A 24,643-nucleotide genomic window follows, 5' to 3' on the forward strand; every position below is an offset into this window, starting at 1 on the left:
GAAGTTCTAGTCTGAAGATCAGAAAGAAACAGGAAGGCAGGAGAGTGAGCTCTTTTCTATAACCTTATATAGCCTGAAAGTCAGATGCCCTCGATGTAGCTCTATATCTGACCATGTGGTCCAGGGCAAGGCTCTTGGACTTCCTGTCTCATAGTTGTTGTTTTAATTTTTGTTGTTGTTTTTAGCTAAAAAGCAGGTGAGATAATGCAAGTGTAAGAATGAAAATGAATGATATTCTAAAAGTGTGTTAATGGACTAAGCCTGTCAACTAATGAGTTGTCAGTTAACAAATATTTGTTGAGTGCCAACTATATGCTAAGCACAGCGGACATAGAGTGAGTAGAGAGTAAGACGTGGATGAGCCATGAGCTCAGGGAGCTTAGAGTTTTATGGACGAGATAGAAGATAAACATGTAATTTCAAAATTATAGACAGGGCTGTACAAATCCAGTGGTGTCCTTCATATTTGTCGCATATTCTACTTTCACCAGGTTTCAACATTACTGTCAGTTTCTTTGTCTGAGTTCTGTAGATTCAAGGCTGGCTTTTGCAATTTCTCTCAAACTGCATATAAATATCTAATTCAGATTCATTCATGGCACTTGTGGTGAAACCAGGTGTACATAAAATAGAACTTTAAAGTTTCCGTAACACTCATGTTACAGAAGCTAATGTTATGCCCCATTAAATATGCACTTCTTTGTTCCATTTCTCAATGTTTTGAGTTTTTTTGCTCTCACAGTTTGAATCGAGCATAGCAAGCTGCTGAGATAACTCAGTCATCTCCCTTGCACTTGAATGTTAGCTTATTGAGATTGAGCGAGGCTCTAGTTGAGAGTAACAGAGGAACTTCCCTCTAGAAGTCAATGGCAAAAAGAAGAGCAGTTGTTTGGTGAGGAAGCTGTTGTGCATGATGGCAGCTTGGGTCATTAGTAGGTGGCTGGCGGTAATTCACAGGTGACTCAAAAGCATAAAAATGGTTTCTGCATGGTAGGGAGGGAGAAAAAAGCCCTGGGCAATCACAGGCAGCAAAGCCCTCCCTTTCTACGCCACCAACCAGCCATCTTGCCCCTTTGTCAGGAAATGATGAGGAAATTATATCTGGAAGTCCCGTATAATCATGGCTTATGGCTTCTCTTTGGATGCGTTTGCCATTCCTGACCACACTATAGAGGGTGGCTTGGAAAAATGAGGGATTGGTGCCCTGGTAGGACCTTAGTTAGTTCTATTAACTCATTAGTGACTAAGAGTCTCCGTTTTTTCTTCTAATAAAATGTATGTATTTCATACTAAATAGCATTTTTTTAAACCACCTATTAAGATCAGACTATTACTGAATGGACCTTGTATTTACCAAGCACATCTCTCCATTTATCTGGCACGTGGTTAACTTTTCTCTAACAGTTTGTTGCTCAAGCTGATAAGAGGCATTGAAATCTACTGTTTCATATTTTTGATGATCCATTTTGATGATGATAAGGGTAGAACAATGGAGACAGTGTAGAGACCATGACAAAACCACACTCCTTTTCTTCAAATTCAGCATGCAGGAGCAAGTATCTTTCCCCCCAAAAGTTTCAAAACAATTAGTCTGGAAGTAGAAAAGAAAATCGTTTGGCATGTATAGATATGTTGATATCTCTGGCATCAGAGAGCCTGGGTTTAGACCCCAGCTCTGTCACTTATTAACTATGCAACCTAAGGGAAGGTAACTCCTCTATGCCTTTGTTTCCTCATCTGTCATGTGGTGATAATAATGGTACCTCCCACATAGGATTAATGTCGGAATGAAATGAGTCGATGCATGTAAAACACTTAAAGCAGCTCCTAGGGACTTCCCTGGTGGTCCAGTGGTTAAGACCCTGCTCTTCCACTGCAGGGGCGCAGGTCCGATCCCTGGTCAGGGAACTAAGATCCCGTGTGCTGCACGGTGCGGTCAAAAATTTAAAAAACAATTAAAAAAGCACTTAAAGCAGCTCCTTGCACAAGTTCTTTGTAAGTACTATTATTATTTTTGCTATGATTATTTTGTTAATGATCTCCCTTGTTATGTTGTCTCTATCAACATATGCAGGTGGACACTTTTTCTCTCCTCTCATAGTGTCTATGTCCTGGAAGGGTGCTATTCTAAAACTATTCACTTGTTCTAGAACTGTTCACTTGTCTGTGTCCCCATGGACCTTCAGGTCTTTGAGGGCAGCCCTGTCCTTTTAAAATTTCTATGTGCCCTCGTTATTGAATACATTAATCTGAGCTAGAAACTATGTAGTTAGATGTTTTCTGTCCAAATTCATATTTTATACAATTAAGCAATGGATTCCATGAGAGGCTTTTTATGTTAATAGTACGAGAACCTAAAACATTGGTTAAGCCAGCCATGCCACTTATTGGCTGTTTGACCTTGGGAAGATGACAACATCTATCTGAGCCTCAGTGTTCTCATCTGTCAAATGGGTAGAATGATGTAGTTTTTAGGGTGGTCATAAGAATTAAATGAGATGATATGTGTCTAATGCCTGGCACAGAGAAAACTTTCTTGTTAACAATTACGATTTCATTCTTTTCCCTTTAATCCAAAGTGCTGCTCAACAAGGATTCGAAGACAACTGGACAGGAACCTCACCTTTCATAAAATGGTGGCATGGATGATTGCACTTCACACTGGTATGTTCATTAAGATATTTGAGATTGCAAAGAAAACTTGGAACCAGAGTGTTCCCTCTAAGATATTTTTAAAATAAGGGATCAGCCTTTGCAGGTAGATTAGGTGGTGATTGGACATGTATTTTTTGAACGAGTTCTGTGAAAAAATATTCACCACTCTTTCTGCCATCCCAACACTAGGATTTATTCCTTCAGGTCTTAAAACTTTTTTCCCTTAGGCTCTTCTGATAAAATCCCAGTGTATTCACCCTTTTACATGCTTTTTAACATCAAAATTGTTTGTTAGTCCACATATGAGAGCTTTTATTCACTCATCTTTCAAATACTTGGTTGAACATGTAGATTCATGGATTTCTTGCAATAACCCTACAAGGGCCATAGCCCATAAGTTGAGAATTTCTTAAGATAGCCCTTATCAGCTAAACACTTTCTTTTTATTATTGTTTATATATATGTATATATATATACATATGTATATATGATAGTATTCATGTGTTTATGTGTATTTTGTGTTATTATTATAATTATTAAGGTGGTGGTATTGGTGTAAGAAGGGATCCTTATCAAATCTCCACTAACTTATCGTAGAGTCAGGGGCTGCAGCCAGAAACCCAGCTACAAATAAAATTGTACACACACTTCACCCTCTTTGTTTCTCTTCTCTGCCCTCTTCAGCGATTCACACTATTGCACATCTGTTTAATGTGGAGTGGTGCGTCAATGCCCGAGTCAACAATTCTGACCCTTATTCAATAGCACTCTCTGACATTGGAGATAAGCCTGGTGAAACTTACCTCAATTTTGCTCGACAAAGAATTAAGGTAAGCCTCTTATTTCCTGATTCAGATGTTCTCTAGACCATTAAAACTGAGGATTAGATTTCAGTGAGTGAAGAATTCTACTTGGTCAGAACAATGACAATGACAAAAGTTGACTAACTATCAGAGGGACAATTCTGTAGGTTCTAAGAATGTGGCCACAGAGAACATGTCTCCCACACTCCTGATCCCATATGTAGAGGGTCACTAGATGTTCTCCAGTTTCTTAAAGTCACCTGTAAGAAGGTGTATACGTGGAGCCTGGAGTAACACAGGCTTATCCATGGCAATGCCCAACAGTCAAAGAAAGCCAGGAACATAGTCTAGTCAAACAAAGTTGGGTTTATTACTTACTGCAGCAAAGAGACCTCACACTATGAGGAAGTCTGGGGCATCTCAGGAGGGTGTTGAGAAAGGCTTGCTGTGGGACTTGTGTTAGATGATTCAGGAGGGGTTTCAGGAAGCAAGCATTTGCTCTGGATCAGGTATGGTCAGGAATTGGGGACAGTTCCAGCGTTGGGTATCTTAATAATTTTTTCCTCGGAGGCAGAAGAATGGGGTTAAATCTGTAATAGGTCAAGAAGCAGCAGTCACCCATGTTTTTGTCTTGGCTCAGATAAGATTTCAGAGTGGTCTCGTTTTTATGTCAGTCCATCACAGTGACAGAATGACCTTGTCTGATGTTGGTGTTCTATGAAATTGTTTATGTGAAATAGGGAACCCTCTGGCTGAGGTGTTAATACCAGGTCAGGCACCAGCTGACATCTGGCAGCAATGCTTTTCCTCTTTCTTGCCTACAACATCTGAGAGGTGGCCTATTTCTGCTAATTGCTCCAGGGGCAGCCATTTGGGGAATCCTCAGGCAAGGACTTTTTCCCTTCCAGCAGTTGCTGAGGCTTTCTACACTCAGAGGGAGAAGCTCTAAGTCATCTTCATGTGCCCAGTGGTTTGGGAGGATAGCCGAATCACATCACTCACTATACACCAAATTCCAAACATGTTTCCTTGTCTGTTTAGAATAGATTACAAGAAAAGTTCCATGATTTTGTAGAAATAATTACCCTCAGGCTGATATAAAAAATTTTGCCTGGTCTATTTAGGGACAGAATTAAACCACATCAAATAAAATAGAAATTCTTTTTCTATAATGTCTTGGATAATTTTTCTTTTACTTGTTCATTGTACAATGATACATAAGGGTGGCAGTGTGAACATATCAAGTGAGCTGACTCTGCAGTGCTGTGCCCAGATTTCTTCAGATCACTTTTACTACGTCTGTGCTCCCCTACCCTTCTGTGTGCTTTCACTTTCAATTTCCTGTATTTGCTTTTGTTCCTCAAAGGACTGCCCTGGGGCTACTGGAGTCCCTTTGCCCAAAGTCCCTTTGCCCATATCTGAAAGGGCCTGGATAGCTATCTCGCTGAGCAGCTCTTAACCAATAACTGATGGGTGCAGGCCATGAAAACCCAGCTTCCTTGCCTTGAGTCAGGATAAACTCTAAGGTGTAATTTACCCTCCCCAGTTCACCTGCAGCATCAGGCTGAAGATTTGGCCCGAGATCACCCTCTTACCTGACTCATTCCTCTTTCCTATCCTATTAACCATTCCCTTACCAGCTTCTTCCGGAGCACATTCTTTCTAAATCCCTCACGCATGAATCCTCATCTCAGGATCTGCTTTGGAGGAACCCAGCCTAAGATGTTAGGCATGCACAGAACACATTTACAAACTAAGCACTATGACACTTTTCAAATCAAAGGGAGAAAGAGCTTCAGACCCTTTTAGGACATATAGTTGATCCTTTATTTGATACTCCCTTAGAACTATTTCTGTGTATCAGTTGACATTTCCTATGATACCTCAACCATGTGAGACTTTTTAAATTTGGAAATATCTATTCCAATTCTATACCACTCTGTTGGGGGGATGGTTAGGATAATCTAAAGGGGGGATGAAAATGCCTATTGCCTTATTCACTGGACACTTTATGAATAGGTAGCCCTGCGTTTGAGAGCCTACAAATAATGTGTGTGTGTGTGTGTGTTACAGAATCCTGAAGGAGGCCTGTACGTGGCTGTGACCCGGCTGGCAGGCATCACTGGAGTTGTCATCACACTCTGCCTCATATTGATTATCACCTCCTCCACCAAAACCATCAGGAGGTCTTACTTTGAACTGTTTTGGTACACACACCATCTCTTTGTGATCTTCTTCATTGGTCTCGCCATCCATGGAGCTGAGTGAGTATTTAAACTCCAAGGCCAAGTATTTTATGTCCATCAGTTTCCAGATGTGGTGCTCTGTTAGAGGCACCGTGACCTCCCTGTCTTTGTGTGGTCAGCCTGTCTGCTGAGGGAGTATGAGGGGAAAACAGAAGTCACTCTGACAGAAACCACTCAGCACCACTTTAGTTTCTGGTACCCGACTCGTAACTATTCATAGTGCGGTTATTTATAGCAAGCTTGAAAAATACACCAAAGTTTTGAATATCTTTGCAAGCATATAGAAAGCACGCTGAGAGTGCTGGCAGGGCCTTGGATGTCTCCAACGATGTTTCCTGTGGCTTAATCCCTAGAAAATTAGACAAACTCCCAAACCAGAGAGGTTAATGATTAATCAGGTGAAAGGGTTTGCTGTCGTTCAATGAGTTTTTTTGTTTGTTTAATTTTATTTATTTTTGGCTGCGTTGGGTCTTCATTGCTGCACGTGGGCTTTCTCTAGTTGTGGCGAGCGGGAGCTACTCTTCCTTGCAGTGTGCAGGCTTCTTATTGCAGTCGGTGGCTTCTCTTGTTGCGGAGCACAGGCTTAGTTGCTCCACGGCATGTGGGATCTTCCCGGACCAGGGCTTGAACCCGTGTCCCCTGCATTGGCAGGCAGACTCTTATCCACTGAGCCACCAGGGAAGTCCCCGTTCAATGAGTTTTGATTCAAGCCAATCATTCACTGATTGCCTACTGTGTATGAGGACCTATCTCAGGCCCTGCGGGGAATACTAGAAGGAGAAATACATGGTTATTGCCTTCCAGCATCCTAACATAATAAAGGGAAAAGCTAGCTTCTATTGAGCATTTGTTACAGACATGAAATGTTTCTTTTAATCTCCAAAAGGTAGATATGCCCTTACTATCCCCATTTCCAGGGGAAATTGTAGACAAGGAAACAGACTAAAAAAGGTGAAGTGTGCAGCCAAGCCACTACCAGTTTATCCGTGGCATAGCTGGGGTTGGAGACCAGATGGGCTAAGGCAGGCCATGATGAATGCTCTCATAGAGACACACGGTGCCTGGACGTGTGGTTGGGAGAGTTTGCCTTATTGGGACCCTTCTTTCATACCAGGCTTCCTTTTTCCACTCTTTCACACTAGCTGATTCTGCCACCTGCACGCAAAAGCAGGCCTGGGAAGTTCCCCAGTGGGTATGGGGCTCCAGATAACTAAGGGTGGAGGAAGTAGGTGTCAAGGCTCAATGACTCTGGTCTGAGTCAAGTCAGCCTAGAAGTGGCTGAGACCTGAAAAGGGGAAGGGTGGAGAGAAGCAGCCTGTGGCAACCCCTCATGTGCATTCTTTTTTTAAAATTTATTTTATTGAAGTATAGTTGATGTACAATGTTATGTTAGTTTCAGGTGTACAGCAAAGTGACTCAGTTATACATATCCATTCTTTTTCATGTTCTTTTCCATTATGGTTTATTACAGGATACTGAATATAGTTCCCTGTCCTCAAGTGCATTCTTGATCAACTTGCTGACCCTGACCCCTGGTCATCTCTTTCTAAGCACTGAAAAATCTGTGTAGACAAAGACTCTCTTAACTCTCCTAAAAGCATTTGAGTATCTTTAAATGGGACTCGGTCATCATCCAGCTGTTTCAGAAAATCCTAGAGAAAAAAAAAAAAAAAAACAACTGAATTTCTTCCCCTCTCTAGCTTAGTAATTCCACCACTTTACGTTTGTATAGTTTCATAGATATGTATTTTCCTCTGGAGCAGGCAGAGGAGATATACGTACCCCGTTCTCCATCTGAGGAGAATCTGCTACTTATGCTGGTTGGCTGATTGCTCGGTCTCCTGGCTAGGTAGCCGCTGAACTGGGATTAAAAGCCAGGTTTTCTGACTTCCGGTCCTGGCATTGAGAAGAGAAGGAGAAAATCAGATTTTTTTTCTATCACTTTCTCCCCAAGTGAACTTGAGCATTAAGAACTTTAATAGTTATCATTTGTTGGACGCTGACTTTGTGTCTGGCGTTTTATATGCATCATGCCAATTGATTACTAAAATGAACTTTTAATGAGGAACTGATACCTATCTTATAGCTGAAGAAACTGAGGCTCAAAAGAAGTTAAATAACTTGCCCAAGGCCACCAAATTAGCAAGGGGTGGACGCGGGATGTGAAACCAAGGCTGTCTGGCTTGGGTCCAGAATTGCTTTCACCAAATCATTCTGCTTCTAATTATCTGGTCTCTCTAAGCCTCAGTGTCCTCATATGTAAACTGAGAGTACTAATACTTAACGTTTCAGGCCTGTTATCAGAATTACCTGAAATAATTTGTGTACGTGCCTTTCCCAGGCTTGGCACATGATAGATGCTCAATACATGGTAATTCTCTTCCCCAAGACCTAGGGATAGAAAGCGATGGTTAGTGACCTTGAACTAAAACATCCTCTGAATATACCAACTGGCATAATAAATTTTAGGTCCCCCAAACAAACTTTTACAAAGGGCCTTCTGTGTCTCTTCTTATTATATATTCTGAAGACCTAGTCATTTATGTTCCTTGAGGTCAGGGACATGACTTACTCAACTTTGTGCCTCCCTCCCTCTGTTCCCACTCAACCTGGATTGTCTTATGTTTTAGTAGTTGCTCAATTAATATTAATTGAATTGAAGTGAATGGGCTCCGAGCACTTCAAGGGACACACCATCAGCGTTGATGTCTGTGAGAATGGCATAATCTCTACAAAATTAAGTCGTCTTAAGTGGATTTCAACGTTTTGGTTGAATTTAGACAATTTTGAAATAACAAATAAAGGATTTGTACTAAGCCTCAGGGCTACTGTATACGGTTGTATGGGTTGTCAACTACATAAGGGTGCCTGGCCAAGGGGAAAGAAATTAGCCCATGCTCTGCTGGCCAAGCTCTTGCCTCTAGGACTGTCCTCAAAGAGGGGGCATCTTGTTCTAATTTGCACAATGGTACTGTATGGGCCAGCGGTTGCTCTGTTAGATTTGCTGTTTTTCTCTTTTTATTTGTTTGTTTATAAACGAGAATAATACTTGAAACAGAAGCACAAATGTTGCCTTTCAGAAAACATGTATTGATGATCCAAAACTTACCCTCTATAATATTACATATAAATATCCTTTGTGCCACTGTACATATTTTTTTTCTTTTTCTTTTTTTTTTTGGCCACGTTGCACGGCATGTGGGATGTGGGATCTCAGTTCCCCGACCAGGGATCGAACCCGCACCCCCTGCAGTGGAAGCGTGGAATCTTAACCACTGGATCGCCAGGGAAGTCCCCATATTTTTTTTTCTATTGCTAAAGATCATGCATTTTCTTTCCCTTCCTCTAATCTATTTGGAGGGGACAAGAAGTATTACTTTTGAGTGAAAAGTATAGGACCCATATGAGAATACTAATAAAAATATGTCCAGAATCTCAGAAAACTAAGAATTTAATCTCTTGTTTCTAAATGGTCTGGACTTACATTTCCTCCTCAGGCGAATTGTACGTGGGCAGACCGCAGAGAGTTTGTTGCAACACAAGCCAAGAGAATGTTATCAAAACATCTCACAGTGGGGAAAAATAGATAAATGCCCAATCCCAACGTTCTCTGGGAACCCTCCTATGGTATGTACAATTCATTGTAGCTATTATAGTTTCATTACCAACAATCTTCAAACTGTGTCTAAGAAAGAGATACAAATGTCATAGAGTTGTCCGTTATGAATGTCATGGAACTGCTAGGATGTTATAAGTATCCAGTGTTTTTCTGCTCTGCTTATTGTCTAGAATTAGTTCTTGAAAAGTAAGCTTTACATTAGTCTGTTACGAACATCCTGATATAAAACTTGGAAAAGTATTGTTTTTTAAAGTGCTTTTGGGTTCAAGAAGTTCTACCTCTTCTCTTCTGGTTGTGACGGCCACAATAATACCAGTTAATGATTTTCAGAGGGATTCCATCCTGAGCTGAGTTGGAAAACTCAGATTATGATTTATAAGGAGTCAGGAGCCTCTTCAGATTCCAGGAAGTAAGACTTTCTATACAGCTTTCAGAGCTGGGAAGGAAATTTGTGAGGTGGCACATAGGGCTGCCATTAGGTATCAGGAGGTCCCGTCTATGAGGCATAAAGGAGGCTGCAGAGCCAGGTTCATGCCAATGGCCCTTCATGGTAGAGCAGGAGTGTGGCAAGGATGACCAAGGGGAAAGATGCTGAAATATTTACCTTTTGTTGGGAGCTCTGAAGAACTCCGTTTTGTTTAATCTCAATATCTCCATTCCATAGAGTGAGCAGTGGACCCTGTGATCTTCATACCTTTTCCCCCATTGGCAAGCAATATACTTTACTGGTTATTATGCTGGCCATTGGTATAAAACTAAGCAAAACTCAACTTTTGTACAGGGCTTCTGAACAGGATGATTATTTTGTCCTTAAACACAGTATAATATAAAGGCAAATTTCCCATCCCATTTTCTCCTTCCTTTTTTCTGACTCTCATAATATAGGAGTACTCTTCCTCTAGAAACTGCATGCTGTCTGGGGACTCAACATCTTTCAGCATCCTTGCTCATTAATGAAAGCAAGCAGACACATCAGTGAACTACCCCCACTACATGCAGACATCAAGAGAAAGGATTAAAAGGGAACTCTATTGCAGGTCCTCTTATGAGCTGGGGAAGGCACATTTCCTTGAAGACAGCTGAAGTCAGAGTGCTGCTACCTTCACAGGCACCTACCTCACAGGAGCTCCTGGGTTTCTGGGGAGATTAGAAGCGATGTCCAAGATCTGGCTCCATTCAATGGGGCCCCAGGTGGCCGCCAGGACATAGACGGATGATGCTAGACCGTTTGAAAAAACTGCCCCATGAAAATGAAGGCCAGTAGGAGAGCATTTATGACTTGCGGGCAGATATTCTTCAACTTAGGCTGGAGATAGGGACATTTGGGTGCTCTCAACTTCCAACAATAACTTTCTTAAAAAGTTTCATAGAAAGATCATAGGAGAGACTATGGGAAGCACTCTGGGATTTTTTTTTCCCTCTTGGAATCCCTTCTGGAATGTTGTATTTTAGATGATATTGACTTCTAAAATTCTTTGCTACTTCAGATATTCATCTAGGAACCTAACTGACTGAATCCCAGGATGGATCTGTTTGGCCTAAATGTTTTTGTATAGCCAGTAATGCCACAGGGTAATTCCAGTGTTCTGAAACACTGCAGATTCTGACAAGAGAGAACCCTAGAGAAAGTGCATTGCATAGCTCCTAGAACTTGCCAGGATATTGGAGGAAGAGCTAAATTCTAGCGTGGAATTTCTCCTCTTGCAAAGAATGAAGCTTTGCCTGTGTGACCAAGAGAAAGTAATTGCAACGTTGCATTAAAAATATGATGTTGTTGAAATGCTATCCTTTAGAGAAATGTTAATTCTGAAACCAGCCTTACTCTGCTGTAGGGTTATTGCAACTCCTATTGCGACAATAGGAGGAAATCCCATTCTTGTGGGCAGTTCCTCTTGGGAAAGTTTCATACTGTAGATATAGTTCCCCAATGTGGCCAAGGAGAATGTTCATTTTTACTGGCTCAAAAATTTATTTTAACTTTAGATATTTTCATGCATTCCTTTATAGAAGAAATTTACTAATCTATTATGGAATATTTAAACAAACCAAAATAGGTGAACTTGACTTCTAAAATGTTTTGTCCCCATGAATCTTTTATCAACTACCGCCCCTTAACACATCCTTTTTTCATTGTTTGCTCTGATTACAGACTTGGAAATGGATAGTGGGTCCCATGTTCCTATATCTCTGTGAGAGGTTGGTACGGTTTTGGCGATCTCAGCAGAAGGTGGTCATCACCAAGGTATTGGCTGGGTTAGGAATTACTAATACTATCTAACTGTATCATGGACAAGTCTATCCAAGTTCTCTATATCATTGTCAGATCTCACTTTTACTCTGTTTCTTTTGATTAAACTTAGGGCAGAGAGATGACCTACAGTTTGTTTCAGTGTACCTAGCTTGATAATCACATGATTGGGCCTTTTAATTGGGGAAACTAGAAGTTAACATTTTCTGTTGAAAAGTGAATCCAAATGTTTTGTGTAAATGAATCTGTGTGTGTGTGTGTGTGTGTGTGTGTGTGTGTGTGTGTGTAGAGGGGAGGAGCATAGAGAGATGATGTGATTAGTTAAGAGTAAAGAAGCAAAAGAGGTGAGTTCAAAAGGTCATGCACTGAGCCTTAAAATATTCAGATGCCAAAAGAACCAGGGAACCAAGGGCAGGTGTGGTTGAGATGGAGACAGTTTCCCAGGTCCTCTTTACCTCCTTCTCTGTGCTTTGTATGCAGTCACAGAGTATCAGAGTTAATGTACTCAAAGTCTCAAGCGAGCTAATAACTAAACTGCATTTAGAATTGAGTCCGCTAACTTCAAGTATATAGTGGTTTTGCCCCACACGTCTATGCTGCTTCTTATCACTAAATAAATAAATATCCAACTAAATAAATAGAAATGGAATCGCCTTATTATAGTTTCAGGAAACATCAGACAGGACTATTTTTATCAAATAAAATTTAATTAAGTTCAGTTCAGAAAGTATTTACTAAAAGCTTACCATGGGTTGCTTTCGCAAAACACACAAAATCTTCCACTCCACCACCCTAGCTCTTCTTTCTTGGCCTCTGTGGAAGGTCATAGTAAAGTTAGTCCTGCAGGCATTGGAAACCTTGAAATATAGGAAGCCACAACAGTTCTCCTTTTATGATATTTATATTGCACTATGAGAAAAAGCCCAGAGATCAGCAAAAAGAGCCACCACAAAATTTCCCTTACTAGACTAGAACGAACTAACCAGACAAGTATTTCCCCTAAGCCTATTTCTAAGGCAGACTTGTTTGCCTGTGAAGAAAATAGGTACTCATTTTCTTCTCATGTAAACACACATAAGAAACAAGGTACTATCCAAAAGTATTCTGGTGACAACGCTGTCCACTAGTGCATTTTATTCCCTTCTATCCCGATGTTCCCTGTGGTAGCAAAATTGCAATATGGTAGAACTCATTCTCACCACACAAAATTGCAACGCGAGCCACATAATTTTCAAAGTCATTTTCATCAATTTTTATGTTCTGTTTCAAAAAGAAGCTCTACACCTCCTTATTTCAGTGATGAAGGGAAGTTGGTTACAGCCTTGTCATATAAGTTATATTTGACTCACAAGTTTTGGAAATGCTTGGCAATTTTTCTTAAAAGGATTTCCTGTGGTCCTACTCCTCCTCATCGGTGAAAAGAAAAGCTCGTCTATATCAGTCAACATTAGGAAGCTGCTATTTTGTTTCTATTGATTTTTCTTTCCTTTGATGTCCCTTGGTTTGTTTTCAGTTGCACATATAAAGTCCCTCTAGGATCTCAGGAATCATCAAAGAAACATATTACTTTCTATATTACAATGAAATCATTTTGTTAAATTATTTACCAACTTACCAGTTGATGGACATTTGGACTGCTTCCAATTTTTTTTTGCTGTTGTAAACAAAGCTGTTATGAACATTCAGGGACATGGAGAAGGAGGATGGCAACAGGTGGGTGGGGCCTGGCTTTGGGAGAGATGGATGGTGTATTCCCCAGGTAGGGAGAAATGTATAAACAATGCATGGAATCAGGCAGGTTCAAGGTGGGACTTGGGACAAAGACAGACCAGCACCTTAGGCTTGGTTTGGGCGATGTTGCTGTATTACTAGCCAATGGGGTCTCCTTCTGCTTCTGTCCGGCTGCTAAGGCTCTTGATCATCCCTTGGGGAGATAGGAAGGCTGAGCAGGAAACCACCTCTTCTTTCTGTTTCTAGCAACTGCCTTGTCTTCTTCGAGAAAAAAAAAATCACATTAAGCTGGTGTCTTAGGTTGGAGTCCCTGGCAAAGACTCTGAGACAGAGAACTGCATGTAGAAGGCTTATCGGGGCATGTTCTCCGGAGATGAACCTGTAAAAGAAAAGAAAGGCAGGACTGGGGGAAGGAAATTGCTGGCCCGAAGTGGTTGCAACTGCAGCCTCAGCTGATCCTACAGGAAGTGCTGCAGCTGCGATGGCCCCTGGGAGTTGTCCCAAAGTGAGGACAAGGGCCAGGCCTTTGGATCCCTGCATCAGCTCATTGTTGGCCATGGGCTACAGCCGAGGGCAGTTGCCAGTGAGAGGCAGGTTTGCTGGAAGAACTGCTCTGTTGGCCCTGAAGAAGGGACCTGGGTGGGGCATCGTAGCTCAGCCTTTTATCCATATGGATACTGAAAAGGCAAGTACTGGGGGAAAGGTTCATTTCCAGAGACACATTTTGTTCCATAGGTGGTCACTCACCCTTTCAAAACCATCGAGCTACAGATGAAGAAAAAGGGATTCAAGATGGAGGTGGGCCAATACATTTTCGTCAAGTGCCCTGTGGTGTCCAGGCTGGAGTGGCACCCTTTCACCCTGACCTCTGCCCCCGAGGAAGACTTCTTTAGCATCCATATCCGCATCGTGGGGGACTGGACGGAGGGACTTTTCAAAGCTTGTGGCTGTGATAAGCAGGAGTTTCAAGATGCCTGGAAACTACCGAAGTGAGTACCAAGTGCCTATTACAAAGGTGCATGAGTTCAGGAAAAATGTCACTCTACTAGCTCCTGAGTCTGACAAAACATACAGATTCTACAAATATAGGGAGCTATCTCGGTGTTCCCCATTTTATACGTGTGCTGTGTTTATGCATATATGTATAAATCTTATATGAAATATAAAATGTTTGAATCAAATACTAATCATGGATATTCCCCAGTGCCTATAAATTTGTAAGGGTCAAGGCCAAGGTATATTAACTTGCAATCAAAGCTATACTTAAAATTTCATTGGTGTACGTTATTTGAGGGTAAATGCCAGACGTTACTCACTTGGCCTCCTTCTTCCCACACGCCTAACATGGTGTCAGGCACTTAGTAGATGCTGAAGAAAAGTTTGTCAAATAACTCAATGAATAGACCAACATAAAGTAGAGATATTAAATTTATAAGATATTATGACATGGAAAATTCTCACTTTAATGTGCAGTGTAAGCAGGAATTTCAAGTGTGGGCTCACCTGGCAAGAGACACAGAGAGTCTTTGTGTGTGTGTGTGTGTGTGTGTGCACGCACGCATGTGTAGTGGGTGAACGGGGGTGGGGACATGAAAAAAATACCCCTGAGAGTTACCAAATGTTTTCAGTTAGCTAAAAATTCCTCTTCTTACTTCAACCCCGATGTTCACACTGAGTTGGTTACTTGAAAGCTATCTCACAGAACAAAGTGTCACATCAATACATTGTCCCAGTTTGAAGTGACATGTTGCACACCTGCAGTGGTGATGTGTGCCCCATCCTCCTCTGAAGAGCAAGGTATCCGTGTAACTATCTCCCCCATGCTTCCCTCCAGGATAGCTGTTGACGGGCCCTTCGGCACTGCCAGTGAAGATGTGTTCAGTTACGAGGTGGTGATGTTGGTGGGGGCAGGGATTGGGGTCACGCCCTTTGCATCCATTCTCAAGTCGATCTGGTACAAATATTGCAATAAAGCCCCCAATCTGAGGCTCAAAAAGGTAGGTTCTTTTCTTTTTTAAGAGGGCTTGGAGCGTTCATCACAGTCTGCCAAGTGAAGCCCCAAAGAGCCTTCAGGGCAGAGGCTGGCAGAGACTGGGGGAAGTGAAGACAAGTTCTAGGTAGTTTCAGAGAGGCAGGCTTTGCACAAAAGGGCTATTTGATAAGTCAAAGGTGCTTCTGGGAATTCCCTGGCGGTCCAGTGGTTAGGACTCGGCGCTTTCACTGCCAAGGGTGCTGGTTTGATCCCTGGTCGGGGAACTAAGATCCCGCAAGCCATGCGTGGCACAGCCAAAAAAATAAACAAACAAACAAATAAATAAATGTGGTTCTGTATGAGCAGGCCTATTATTGAAAGTACAAATATACTGTATTTGTATAGCATTACTGGAAATTCAGAAGAGAGTTGGGAATAGAAAGTATTCACAACCCCAGTCCAGTAGTTATCCTTTTTGTAAGTTCTCTTCCAACATGTTTACATATTTTTAGAAAGCTGTATATATTGAGTATGTACAATTTCATGTCCTGCTCTTTTTAAAGCATATAATATTTTTCAGTGTTGTCACAAGCTTGCTAATAATCATTTTCGATGATTCTTTCATGTTCCATTGAGAGGATAGAATAATTTTTCTATCATCTTATGTTAGATATTGACATGGATTCCATTTCCAGCCCCCAGCACATTTATTTGTAGGGGGAGGGCAGGAGATGTGTCCTTTCGTGACACTTTTGCTTTTTTACTTTCTTATGGCTGTCTCCTCAGAATAAAGTCCTGGGGGATTTTTTGGTTACATGTAAGTTTGGTTTCATTGCCCAATAAAGGACACCTTTAATAAAGCTTGAGTCATTCTAATAGCTGTAGAGATAACCTCTAATAGGCACGTTGAGCTGACCTTGACTTTTCATTCTCCCCTTCCCCTCTTTTCGACGTGGAGGAGGTGTGGGTAGAACTACTTTTTCCTCTACGAACTCAGGGAAGTCTGGCAGTAGCGGGTAGGGAAGTAGCGTGGTGGCAGCCATGGCTCGTCTAGATCCTATTGGTCTTTCTGAGAGGAGGGTCAAAGGAAGCCGGGGATCCTAGGAGGGCAAGAGCAGACCCAGGGGGAAAGTGGTGGGCTAATGTTTTCCTCTTAAGCTACGGATTTCTGAGAACAAGCTATTTATTTACTGCCCTGCCGTGTGAAGGCCAGAGCAGGTTCATGTGAGCTAGTTTGTCAAATATCTAGAGCTTTCTGAAAACCCATTTTTGCAGGCATTCTGAGCAGCAGGGAAAAGTAGAGGTGGGGAGGGTAGAAATCCATATTTCAATGCTGATAGGTCCCTATTTAAATATAATCTACTTGACTCACAGATATAGAGAAAGAACTGGTGGTCACCAGTGGGGAGAGGGAAGGTGGGAGGGGCAAGACAGGGGTAGGGGATTAAGAGGTACAGACGACCATGTGTAAAATAAATAAGCTACGAGGATATAATGTACAACATGGGGAATATAGCCAATATTTTATGATAACTATAAATGGAGTATAACCTTTAAAATTATGAATCACTCTATTATATACTTGTAACATATGATATTATACATCAACTATCCTTCAAAAAAAGATAAAAATAAAAAAAGAAACATAATCTGCTTCACGGTCTGTCCCCCTCTCAGATCTACTTCTACTGGCTGTGCCGGGACACACATGCCTTTGAGTGGTTTGCAGACCTGCTGCAGCTGCTGGAGATCCAGATGCAGGAGAAGGACAACGCCGGCTTCCTCAGCTACAACATCTACCTCACTGGCTGGGATGAGTCTCAGGTGAGGACAAGATCCCCAATCTCAGGTCCCTCCCACGGTGCCCAGGGCTTACCGACTTCCCCTTGGTTACTGGAATGTCTTGTGTACTGTTTTTAAGAACAGTCGATGGGTTCGGGTGATCCAGCACATTCACTCTGACTCAGTATCCCCATTTGTTCAGACGGTTGATATTAGATTCAAAGTTGGTATCTGTGGGATGGGTCAAAGCTAGGGAGCCTACAAGGGAATCAAAGCCATGACTTTGACCTTGTTAGAGCCATGTCTCCACCAGGGGTATCGAACCAGATGGACAAGATGATCTACGGGGTTATGGGAAGAAAATAGAGAAAAGATCAGCTCTCTCTCGTTCTCTCTCTCTCTCTCTCTCTGTGTCTGTATTTATATATACACATGCATATACATATATATGTATACACATGCATATATATGTGTATATATTCCTTTAATTTATGTCTATGCATGTTTTATACTATACATAATACATTTAATAAGGAGTCATAATAACTGGCAATAGTTATTAAGCATATGCTTGTGCCAAGTATTGTTCTTAGTGTTTACATAGATTGTCTAATTAAATCCTCAAAACAACCTTATGAAGTAGCTATTATTCTTTGCCAGATTTTACAGATGGGGAAGCCAAGGCCCAGAACCAGTTAGGTCATTTGTCCAAGGGCATCCAAGTAATAAATGCTCCAGAACCTGTACTCTTACTACTCCTAGTAGCTCATGATGATCATTTGTAAATAAATCAATATATATCTAATGAAGGTGATATATATATATATATATATATATATATATATATATGTATATATGAGGGGTGTGTGTGTATGTGTATATGTATATATGTGTGTGTAGTATGTGTATATGTATATATGTATATGTATATATACTTTCTCCCTCCTGAGACATTTAGCAATGGAAATGTGAATTTTCGATTGAGAAGACGATTACAGTTAATTACAATTATTGATAAGATAATCACAATTCACAAGACAGCCCCCCACAACAAAGAATTATCTGGCCCCAAATGTCCAAAGTGATGAGACTGAGAAACTCAGAAACAAGTTAATGATTCCTAGGGGGTAACGTCTTTCTAAATAAGGAGACATTCATGACTTGGCCTGGAAGCAGCATAACTGTCCCCCTGAGTGAGGAGGTAAGGCAAGGGTCTCTGCCTACTCCTGGCCACTGCCTCAGATGGCCATCCCCACACATTGACTCCTCACCCAAGGCATTTTTCACATGCGCCTGGTCCCTGTGAAAACTGACTTCTTCTCATTTAGGTTTTGGCATATCGCTTATCATAGGTTCTCCAAGTCTTAGGAAAGGCTTGTTGCAAACGTAGGTCCAGGGACACATGACCATGAAAATTGCTGCTCCAGAAAAAGTGGTTTTAAGATGCCACTTCTGCAATTTAAAAATGAAACAACAACAACAAAATGTGATCAAAATGAAACCCAGGGGGAAAAATGTATAATATATAAATTGCTTTGCAGTTCTGTTTTTTTCAAAAGCCAGACACAGTTTTTTAAGTGGGAAATCTCTTTGCATTGAAAAAGAGTTATTTTGCTTTGCAAAACTTTGTCCCTACAGGACTATTAAACCAGGGTAATCACCCTTCTTAACCTCTTCCATCCCATCATCCATTCCCTGTCCAGTGAATGTAAAATCTGATTTGATTGTTAAATAAATGTAATTAACCATTTTTATTTAAAAAAATACCTGTTGTTCAAACTGAGGCCCCCTAGAATGGTCACAGGAAACAACACATGACTCTGCACACACACACACACACACACACACACACACACACACACACACATACACACATATACAGAGAGTAGCTTTAGGCTTGGGTTGATTACATTACATTACATTACCAAAATATGAGTACATTTTAGTCTATGGTTGTCTTAATTCTTAGTGATTCTCCCAAAGGAGCGGGAGTATATTAGGGTGAGAAAAGACTGTCAGACGTACTGCAGAGAGAAAAACAGTGAGATAGAGAATTTAAATCCTACCCACACTTCAAAGTCTGGCTCAAATGCGGCCACTCTGAAACCTTCCCATATCCTCCCACCCGTGCTCCCTTCTTTGTCCTCATGGAGATGTTTGTGCCTCCTCTATGGTCTCCCTTTCTAGACTGTAAATTGCTTGAGAACTGGTTTGTTCAGTGTTGACCTTCTAGCTTCCAGCATGGTGCCTTGCCCCAAATACATACAGTTAGAATGGTAATTAGAGCTTGGTTTGTGAGATATGTAAGTATATCTGTGTGTGTTTATACAGCATGCCTCTTTTGTCTGAATTCATGTCCTTTCCTGCAGGCCAATCACTTTGCTGTGCACCATGACGAGGAGAAAGATGTGATCACAGGCCTGAAACAAAAGACCTTGTATGGACGGCCCAACTGGGATAATGAGTTCAATACCATTGGGAGTCAACACCCCAAGTAAGGAGTTCCCCCACCAAGGTGTTCTTGAGGCTCATGGTCTACGTAAAGCAACAGCTTCCAAACATGGCTAGATTAATATATTCCAGAAACTAAGATACCTAGATTACCATATTTACACCCATAAAAGGTTCTAGATATCTCTGACTTCAAGAGGAAGTCTTTAAATCACACCAAAATTGACTGGAGAGTTCCAAACAAAGATTCCCAGGCTCCACCTCAGACTTTCTGAACCCTGTTCCCCCCAAATAGGCCCATAACTCAGTTCTTTTCTTTCACTTCCTAAATTTCAGTCGTGTATCTACTTCTATTAATTCTCTATGATTTATATTTATTACTAAGGAGACACTGTCCCCACTTTCATTTATAGTTTTTGGGTCCAAGATCATAAGTTGACAGATATTCCAGGTCCTTCCTGCCCTCACTAAAGCTTTGGTCATCATGAAACTAGATGTTCTATAATATAAAAGACAGCTCCCCACAACAAAGAATTCCCTGACCTAAAATGTGAGTAGTGCTGAGGTTGAGAAACTGTTTTAGGTCAGTTTTCATTGTGCTGCTATTCCTTGGTATTTCTAAGTTTTTCCTGCCTACTGTACTGGCTGTTCTTGAAACTCTTATCAGTCATTTACACTTTAGAGTGAATGAGGCTTGGTTGGTTTCTTGAATGGATTGAGTGGTAAAGGAAAGTAGCTTAAGAAAGAGACAGGATGCAAAGGAAGCACTACAGTTCTTGCTTGTCTCGCAAGCTTATCCTCTTCCGTTCTCTGGATTTTCAGATTCTCCCTTTTCTTCTTTATAGTCACAAACATTTCTCAGAACATCTCCAGGCAACCTTTATTTGCCTTAGTTTACTAGGACTTCTAACAGTGAAGCTCAAGAGGAGAAGTGCTACTTACCTGTCTCTTGGCTTCAGGCTCCATTTCCACTCTTCCATGCTCTCCTGTGTATCGTGGCGGGCTAGAAGTCTGAAAACTGCATTTCTAAAATCTAGAACACATGACAAACTCAAGAAATCACCATAAATACACTCTTTACGCCATTGCTTCTTACACTTTAATGAACATATAAATCACTTGGGGAAGCTTTTTGAAACGCTGATTTAGTACATGTGGGGTAGGGCCAAAGAATCTGCATTCTTGGTTTTGAATAGATTTTTGAGTTTTACTGAAATCTTAACGTGAACAAGAAATTGGAAATACAATCACATCAAAGAACAAATTGTCACGGCTTTGACATTGAAGCCAAACCAATTTTGTAGGGCAGATTTCAAAAAAGTGTGAAGTTATAACAATTTAAAAACACCGTTGGCCTACTTTAAGAATCTGCATTCTTAAAAAGCGGACACCGAGGCTACTGGTCCGGAACCAGAGCTAGAGGAGCAAGGCTTTAGAGTCTAAAATGTTGAGGGATGAAGCCACACGAAGCTGTTGGCAGAGGGGGTGTTCCTGAAGCGGGTTTGTCCTTGATTTTAAGATGCTGGAGTGTTTGGGGACAGTAGCCCACAGGCTCACAAATTCACCCTCATTTTCTCTGTAGTAGAAGTTTCCGCAAACCCTGCTTGCATGTCATTTTTTCAGAGAAGTCAGCTGCCTTTTGAAGTGGCCGGCTGCCCGCCCCTCCCAGCCCCTCAAACAGGGCCGAGCCACGCTCCCTCATGGTAACCTGAACTCTGTCATTTGCGGAAGGACAAAGGAGCAGAGGGGACTCTGCCCTGAGGCCTGAAATCAATAGGAAATCCCCCCATGTGCTTTGTAATTGAGCTCATCCCAAAGCCTGAAACTGTCTTTTTTCTTTCTTTCCCAAAAGTACCAGAATAGGAGTTTTCCTCTGTGGACCGGAAGCCTTGGCTGAAACCCTCAATAAGCACTGCATCTCCAACTCCGACTCTGGCCCCAGGGGAGTGCATTTCATTTTCAATAAGGAAAATTTCTAACTAGTCTCTTCCATGAGGAAATAAATGTGGCTTGTACCGCCAAATGCCCCAATAATGCTAGTTGATAATGTAAGTTCCCTCCTTTAAAGAAAAAGAAAGAAAGAGAAACTATAATGTGATGATTTGCCCTGAAAGGAATGTCAAAGATTGTTTAACAGTGATAAATTTGCATTTGTATGGGGCTTTATGGTTTTCAGAGCAATTATATACACATGTTTTCATTTTGTTTCCTCACAGTAATTCCAGAGAAAGGTAGGGCAAGGATTCTCAGACTCAGGTCTTAGGATTAAAAAATGGGGACTCAAAATGGTGAAGTAGCTTCCCTAAGATTAAAGCTGAGACTGGCTCTAGACCATCTGACTCTAGGTTTGGTGATCTTTCAGCAATACCAGGCTGCCTGAAAATAGGTTTGTATACTCCCCAAAAGAAGAAGCAAACCAGGGAGTAACTATTCATATTCCCTTTTGTGTCGTCTTTGTTATCATTATTGTCCTATCAAAGGAAATTTTCCAAATAAGAGATATATATTCTGAGAGTGATTCATCACTTAATGGTGACAGCACACTCCAGCTTACCGATGCAGCATCCTAACTGGGTCAGAGATTCCTCCTACAAAAGAATATTAGACTGACTGGAATTAACGTATGCCCCAGCAGAGAGTGGATACTCAATGAAAGTTTGCTGAATGAATGAATGAATGAATGAAAGGACATTTAAAACCATACAATGCCAGGGTAGAACTAATTGAAAGCTTTAAACGGAATTATCTGAGGAAATCACTTCTGAGACTCTTGTTGACCAAAGGAACCTGATTCTCTTGAAGGTAAAGAACAGGCTAAGGTTAGTAACCAATAGGTTGTCCTGTCCAAACATTTTTATTTGAAACATGCAGGAAAGGGAGATAGAGGCAGAGAACTGAACTCCTGTCCTAACTCTGGCTGGCTCCTTTAGTCCTGCTCCTTATGCTATGAAAGAAATGCAAACTGATTTATTGCCGGAAACGGTCTCCTCCAGCCAGCACTTGTGAATCTGAAATTAAGAATTGTGACAAATATGTATCTGATACGCCCATCTGCTTTAAATAGCATCCACGCTTTGTTTTACTTAAATACACATGCAAAAGAGATCTTACTGGTGTAACTAACGATTTATTGTTCTATCATCATGATCATGATGAAATTTACATCCCAGAAACTAAAATCCCTAGCTTACTGTGTAGGTATTGGATTCATACCCAGTAGAATGTTCTGGATATCCTTGAGTTTGAGAGTCTCTAAATCACTGTTAATGTGGCCAGAAAAGTTTTTTTTTTTCCCCCTCAGGACTGCTCCTACTTCTGGGAACTAAAAACAGATTTATTTGTTATATCCTCTGGGGCCACAGATATTTAGAAGTATTCAACTTTGATAATGAGAAAGAAAGAGAAGGGAGCAGGGGGGAAGGGCAGAAGATGGGGTTAGGAGGAAAGGGGAGGGAAGGGGGAAGAGAATAGAAGGAGAGTGAGAGAAAGCAAAAAAAGGCAAAAGGGAAGGGTAGGTGAAGGGGGTCACTTTCTACCCCAGATTTCTTAAAGTCTTATACATATTGAATGTAATTGCAGGAGCTACACACATATTCATTTTATTTTGATAACATATGGTATTGAATCTGAAATTCTGGCCATGAATTTGATGCTGAGTGGGCATATTCAGGGGACTGGGCTGAACTAGTAAGAACTCAGTTGTTCCTTTGGGTTCCCAGGACGCCCCGGGCACTGAGGGTCGGTCCTGACAAGTGAGGCTTGCTTTGAGAATGTCACCTCCCCACAATGTCCCAAGACTGTTTCTGCAAAGAGAAACTTAGGTCCAGCCTGTTCCTACTGCACCCCAGGTATCAGTTCATTCATTCAACAAACTTTTATTGTGCTATTACTATGACTCGGGCTCTGTGTTGATAGCTTGAGTTCTTTACACCAAAGTGTGAGCCAGAGGGGGAACCAGAGTTATAAGGAGTCTGACAATCTGGGCCCTCGCTCACCTGTGTGACATAAGTAAAACCAACTCCATTTGTTGCTCTGAAAATGTTTCTCCAGGGTTTTCTATTTTTGACACCAACAGAGTTACCAAAATAGAGAGATCTGCCCTGTGTTATCCTGGTTATGAGATGAAAAATGAGTGTAAAAGCTCCTGTCATTATGAGAGCTTCCTTCTCCATTCTTCTCCCCAGCCGTCGGCTGCCTGCACAGCTTTTTTAGCATTTAGTATTTAGTAACAGGTACTGAGAAAACGATTAAGCATTGTTTTTAATCTCAAGGCTATGAAGGCTTTTCTTATTTCTTTTGCTTTTGCAACACTGCATTTATGAAATTTGAATACTTGTAGATGTTGTGTGTGAATAGTTTACGGGGGGTGGGGGGACCCTGGGAGATAATTCTTGGGAAGAACTATCAAAACTGTGCTCAGTGATTAAAATGAATGAGCTCTCTCTGTGTCTGTGTTATTGATCTTCATATTCAAGGGTGGATTCAGATGGCAAAGATTTTCTCTGCCCCAGCGGGATTGAGATTCTCTGTGTTTTTGTAGATATGTCAAACACTGCACAATGTCTGGATTGAGAAGGGAAAACTGAGTACTGAGTTCTGTACTAATGTCCTGGTGACCCTCACGGCACTGGTATAAGGGAATGGACAAGGGAGTGTCACCTGACATTGCAGACAGAATTTCAAAGGCAAAGAAGTCCTAGTGTAAGAGGTCTTTTTTTCATTTCCACTCACCTTTTCGGTTCTAACTTTGCAACTAGCTGCCATCAAATCAGGTTGTGAGTATATATGTATGTGCTCATGGTTCTGTACTGGTCATTGTTCTAAGTGAGCCAACCAGTTATGATTCGCCCCCCCCCCCATGTAGGAAAGGGATAGAGGTGTGGACATATGCTGCCACGGGGGGAAAGGTCATTCGCTGAAATAAATGTCAATAATAGAAATAGCTAATGTTTAATAAACACCTACTATGCCAAACATTTTACATACACTTCAGCTAATCCCTCAGGACACTGCAAGGTAGTCATTTTATCCCAATTTCGTTGATAAAAAAAACAAGACAAAACAAAAAAAACTGAAGCTGAGAGAGGATAACTGATAGGGTCAAACTATCCCACAACTACTGGGTGACTGTGTCAA

At 41.3% G+C, this 24,643-nt stretch overlaps 1 protein-coding gene across 2 annotated transcripts in view; it reads left to right on the forward strand.

The window, feature by feature from the left end:
- CYBB (cytochrome b-245 beta chain) overlaps positions 1-23,948 on the forward strand; it is a 110,564-nt gene extending 86,616 nt beyond the window's left edge. For both annotated transcript variants that reach the window (XM_082378190.1, XM_082378191.1), the window contains exons 5-14: positions 2,580-2,664; positions 3,340-3,485; positions 5,532-5,722; positions 9,202-9,331; positions 11,473-11,565; positions 14,038-14,291; positions 15,137-15,299; positions 16,952-17,098; positions 19,426-19,550; positions 21,360-23,948. In XM_082378190.1, coding sequence (XP_082234316.1) covers positions 2,580-2,664; positions 3,340-3,485; positions 5,532-5,722; positions 9,202-9,331; positions 11,473-11,565; positions 14,038-14,291; positions 15,137-15,299; positions 16,952-17,098; positions 19,426-19,550; positions 21,360-21,486 — 1,461 coding nt within the window. In that variant the 3' untranslated portion in view covers positions 21,487-23,948. The remainder of the gene's footprint in view (positions 1-2,579; positions 2,665-3,339; positions 3,486-5,531; positions 5,723-9,201; positions 9,332-11,472; positions 11,566-14,037; positions 14,292-15,136; positions 15,300-16,951; positions 17,099-19,425; positions 19,551-21,359) is intronic.
- The last annotated feature ends 695 nt before the right edge of the window (positions 23,949-24,643 follow it).

This window comes from Balaenoptera borealis (genome assembly GCF_965194805.1).
Source record: "Balaenoptera borealis genome assembly, chromosome: X".
Taxonomy (NCBI): Eukaryota; Metazoa; Chordata; class Mammalia; order Artiodactyla; family Balaenopteridae; genus Balaenoptera; species Balaenoptera borealis.